The 4776-nt window shown below is 41.4% G+C and overlaps 2 protein-coding genes and 1 long non-coding RNA gene across 5 annotated transcripts in view; 2 read left to right on the top strand and 1 right to left on the bottom strand.

The window, feature by feature from the left end:
- Positions 1-940, bottom strand: part of LOC109545420 (transmembrane emp24 domain-containing protein B) — a 3338-nt gene extending 2398 nt beyond the window's left edge. Inside the window, exon 1 of the mRNA XM_019916093.2 lies at positions 719-940. Within this exon, the coding sequence (XP_019771652.1) occupies positions 719-940 (222 nt within the window). The remainder of the gene's footprint in view (positions 1-718) is intronic.
- On the top strand, positions 464-1043 carry LOC125504591. Its single transcript, XR_007281581.1, has 2 exons — positions 464-730; positions 784-1043. It is a non-coding gene; the product is annotated as an uncharacterized LOC125504591 (long non-coding RNA).
- A 461-nt stretch (positions 1044-1504) lies between these two features.
- Positions 1505-4776, top strand: part of LOC109545414 (calcium homeostasis endoplasmic reticulum protein) — a 17613-nt gene continuing 14341 nt past the window's right edge. For 2 of the 3 annotated variants that reach the window (XM_019916084.2, XM_019916083.2), the window contains exons 1-6: positions 1640-1884; positions 2016-2186; positions 2247-2679; positions 3172-3243; positions 3297-4164; positions 4269-4402. In XM_019916084.2, coding sequence (XP_019771643.2) covers positions 1860-1884; positions 2016-2186; positions 2247-2679; positions 3172-3243; positions 3297-4164; positions 4269-4402 — 1703 coding nt within the window. In that variant the 5' untranslated portion in view covers positions 1640-1859. Of the gene's footprint in view, positions 1567-1639; positions 1885-2015; positions 2187-2246; positions 2680-3171; positions 3244-3296; positions 4165-4268; positions 4403-4776 lie in introns of those variants that run through there. The other variant, XM_019916085.2, reaches the window with a different exon arrangement.

The following is a 4776-nucleotide window of genomic DNA, read 5'->3' as shown; positions in this document are numbered from 1 at the left end:
GAAAGCGAAATTTGAATATCAGACACACATAAAATGCTTGAATTCAAGAAGTTTTAGATTTGCGTGATTTTTTTTTTGAGTTGCAAAATCCACTTAAACATGACGCTGCTTTTTTCGAAGTTTTTCAAGAACCATATGGTCGAATATTATATCGAATATTCGAGCCAAAGAATTCGTTTTGGAATCGTTGGATAGAGAATTGAATAGGGGGGGGGGGCTGACCCCCATGCCCCCCCCTGGATCCGCCCTTGGTTTAGCATGATGTTTAGCTCAAAGTCCTTAATGGTTTTCTTGATTTTTTTCCAACTTATACTAGCTCGAATACAATCTGTGTTTTTCCACCTAATTCCTTCACAGTTTCAACTAATCTTTTACTCTACTCTTGCCTTCCTTTCTGGACCTTTAAGGCTTGGCATTTTTTTACTGCTATTCATTAAAGACCATGAGAAACTCATACCATACAACCCGCTCTAACTGCCAAAAAACACGCAACTTTTACTAGGTTTTAGACCCAAACCCTGCTTGTAAACAAACACCTTAATTCGCGAAAACTGCCTAAACATTATCTTATCTTCAATTGAATGTACCAATTCATTAGTAAGTACTTAAGTAGCTAGTCTCTAGTGCTGTTTCAGGCTCCTGATTATACCACAATTAAGCATGTGAAGCCCATTCCACTCCCTTGGACCATCAGTACGTAATAGATGTGTAAACTTACCTGAAAACTAACGTAAAAAGTGGCCCCCGGGTTAACATATTGGAAATAGCAGTCCTCTTTTCCAGGATCTATGTGCACTTTATAGTCCATGGCAACGGCTGGAAGGTTTTCGTACCATGGCACTGATGGTTCTGTGCTGGAAACATATCGGGAATCTAGACAGAAAATCAGCAATATTGAAATATTTAGGGCTAACGTGGCAAAGCCTCCACGGTGGGCCATTGTTGAACGCAACAGGCTATGTGAAAGTAAATAAAGTGTGTTGGGTTGTCTACCTGGTTTGAAATCGACCATGGACATATTGTCGAAAAATAAATTCAAATTTGATATTTTTTCAAAAGCCCTATTTGGTTGAGAACTTAAACGCCAGTTTCAATGTTCTTGGTGAAACATGCCCTAAATGCAGCTATTTCGATTGCTAATTGCGCGTATTTATTCAGCAAGAGGTAATTTGGGCAATTTTATGGTTTATCGGACCCTCGCATTCAAAGTTAGCGATGTGCTCATCTTGGAGATAATCTCGCGAATCACGATTTTTCTTATAGGTGTTTCCCGTGTAAATGCGAGTTTTGATGAGGAAATTGCCGTTGCAATACAATAGAACCCAGTTTAGCAGAAATTGAAAAATTTTCGAGATTTAATTGCTCCAAACGCGCCCAAAGCGCAGTTGCTTCAAATACCTACCATTTCCACAAATATAAGCACCAAAAACTAATAAATTTATAATAAACTCACAATTTCCTTCTGAAATTGCAAGCTGTTGTCAACGGAACTGCCAAAAGCCGGCCCATGTAAAGTAGGTTAAGATGTAGTCGGACAGCTTTATCCCCATTAGAGGCGAATTGAAGGTATTTAAGCGCAAAAGGCCATCAATTAATACAAAGAATTCCGCTCAGTTTTCATTGAACCCAATACAGCCAAAAATGCTTCAAAAATTACTGGAAAATGTGCCAACTAAACCTCATTCCCCTCCGAGAAATGACTCGAAGTAGGCAAACATAGATAGCACATGTAAACATAACCCCAACTGTCGAAGACGCGTCTGTAAACCCAAATAGTTATCAAATTTATATTCATTCAAAGCATGTGTTAAGTTATTGGGGAAGATTGGGCTTTGAGGAAACTAACTGCAGTTGGCACAATGGATATACCACAGCCCCCTGAAGGTAGCGCTTAAATCTATGAGTTATTCTCCCGCCAATAGGAATGTAAACAGCCTAAAGCCCAATTCTCCACATTAATTAGCCCCTTCTGTGTACCAAATTCCATTCTCTAAAGCCTAGTGTTGTTATTCCAGACATAGATCTTCGAAACATCATAGACAAGCTGGCCCAGTTTGTCGCCAGAAATGGGCTGGAATTCGAGCAAATGACCAAAAACAAGCAGAAGGGAAACCCCAAGTTCCAGTTTCTTTATGGCGGCGAATATTTCAAGTATTATCAGTATAAGGTTTCCACGGAACAAGCCAGTAAGTGCACAACAAAGTCTAAATATTTTCTTGTGCACTTACAAAGCAACATCGTTTCAGTATTCAAACAGCAACAACAGCTTATATCAATACCGCCCCCGACGCAGATCGCTGTCACTGAACCGAACACTTGGACGGCGTCCCCCGTTCATTTAACTGCTCAGCAAACCATTGAAATTGATCATATAATACAGCAGCAAGACACCCTGAGGGAGCAAATCAAGCAAAGTGAGCAAAACCTGTCCGCTCAGCATAATGTGTTGATGCAGCAACAGCAGGCCGCCATTGAAGGAGCAGTGGCGAAATGCGAAGCGGCTGATCTTCAGAGGGAGGCCGACGACTGCGGCATTGTTCTAACCGAGCTAAATAGCATTTTACAACCCATTATTGAAAGCTGTACAAAGGACAGCATCAGCAATGGAAAGTCCTGGTTTTTGCAGCATGCAAGCACCAAACAAAAATCCAGTTGCATCGTTCAGTGTTTGTTGTACAGGTGAATACATTATAATTATCAGTTAAAGTGTTATCGTATCGTATCGGCAGCACTTCAAGGAATGGAAAACTCGTTTAAAATATTTTTCAATTCACAAAATAAAAAAAAATTATTCAATTAAATGTAAACCTACCTACTTAACCGCGCATTTGTTTGCATCGGACGAACGGAATGAATGAAAACTTATATTTGCCTTATTTTAAATGAGATAAGGCATGTATATAAGAGGTACGTATAGGTCGCATCCTAAAGAAGCGTTACTCATGTAAAATGCGACAAATTTTCATTCGTTCCGTTAGTTCTATGTGAACCCATGGGCGCCTTCCTTTGTGCGTCTTTAATAGTTCCTTTTCGTTTGCTGCCAAATGGAGAAAAATTGTATTAAACCATTGAATCAAGCTTTGCATCGTTGTAATTAAAGTGGCTTTTACTCTGCTCTTCCTTTTATGAAGTAGTTATTTCCAACCCTTGGCTTATTAACTACATTTACAGGGTGTTGCAATCGAGTACATTTCCTCAAAAATTACACGTAATCTATCTGGTGAACGACCTCTTGCACCACAGGTACGTTTCTGCCATGAATCTTCCGCCATGACCCTGATTCCCCTATTTTCTAGTGCCAGGAAAAATGCATGCGATCTAAAAGATGCTCTTGAACTAGCGGTGGTTCCCATGTTCTGCAACGCCAGCATCGCTGCAACTGAAGAGCAAAAGTTGAAGTTGGACAAGTTGGTTAAACTATGGGAATCGAAATCCAATTACTTGAAGAGTGACACTTTGGAGAAGTTGCATAATCCCATCAAAAGCTACCAGCAATACCAGTCGGACCAGATGGCGAAATATGCGACCGAAGTGGCCTCGATAGCGGATCAGACTAAGATAACGTTTGAGGGCTACCAATCGCAACATCAAGCCTTTGTTTGCCACGCGATGCAGCAAATAATGGATTTGCAGCAGCAACGGCAGACTATCGAGCAGCAAAAGCCACATATTCCGTTGGCTGAGCCTCCAGTTACCACCCAAGCCCAAAATTCTGGAATAATCCCGCTGGAAACCATTCAAGCTTCATTGCAGCAGACCATTCAGTCCCTGTCGCAGTCAAATATGTCGAATCTGAACCAGCAGCCCCCACAGCAAACGTTTCCCATCCAAGCTATCGGCTCTCAGAATAGCATCATGCCCGAAGAGAATTTTTTGCAAGTGAACCTCAATGTTCCGCCGCCAAATATGGCTGTTCTTCCCAATATACCTCCAACCATCACCAGCAATCCACTGCTTGAAATCCAGCCGCCTCCGAATGGAATTGATACTTCGGCGATCTTTTCCCTGCCACCTCCAGGTTATTTGCCGCCGGTTGGGATGTTTCCGGACTTTTCCAAGCCGCCGCCAGGATTTCCTCCTAAGCCGGAAGTTTTTCTGGAAGACCTCATGCCAACCGCACCCTACTACGAACTTCCTGCCGGTCTAATGGTGCCTCTAGTCAAGGTAAACATTTACTAGAGTAGAAACATGTTTAGAGAAAACTGGGCACTTTACAAGTGCCTCTGATTGTTTATGTGCTGTAATCGTTTATGACGCGCTTATTCCAGTTGGAAGACTCTGAATATAAACCGTTAGATCCTAAAGATATTAGGTTGCCGCCTCCAGCCCCTCCAAGCGACCGCCTTTTAGCGGCAGTCGATGCGTTTTATTCGCTTCCAAGCCACGAACGACCCAGAGACAGGTAATTTGAATTCGCTATTTTTCCACCGGAAAATTTGTTTGCGTTCATTTTTTCTTCAAATTTCGGGCATTCGATGTCTTTCAAGATTAGACTGTTTGCATCCGCCTCAAGTTTAGTTGGTTTTGAAAACAAAGAATCTCCTCCCTTCTTGAGTAGAAGAATTGGGGATGTTCTCGTTTTCGAAGGCGAAACTTGAGGCAAAGTGCACCCAAGCAAATCGTATCAGCAACAAAGTTTGTAGTTTACCGAATTATATTATATTTTTTACAAACTACTTTGTGGGTATTTCGCCTCAAAAATGTTTGTCTTTAAAAAAGACAGAATTTCCTCACGTCTTTTATTACAGACTGATAAATAGTGCTCCTATTTCGCAA

The sequence above is a fragment of the Dendroctonus ponderosae genome, unplaced genomic scaffold, assembly GCF_020466585.1.
Source record: "Dendroctonus ponderosae isolate FM_Combo_2020 unplaced genomic scaffold, Dpon_F_20191213v2 Dpon_F_20191213_5, whole genome shotgun sequence".
NCBI classification, from domain to species: Eukaryota; Metazoa; Arthropoda; class Insecta; order Coleoptera; family Curculionidae; genus Dendroctonus; species Dendroctonus ponderosae.
This window is presented reverse-complemented; position numbering and strand designations above follow the sequence as displayed.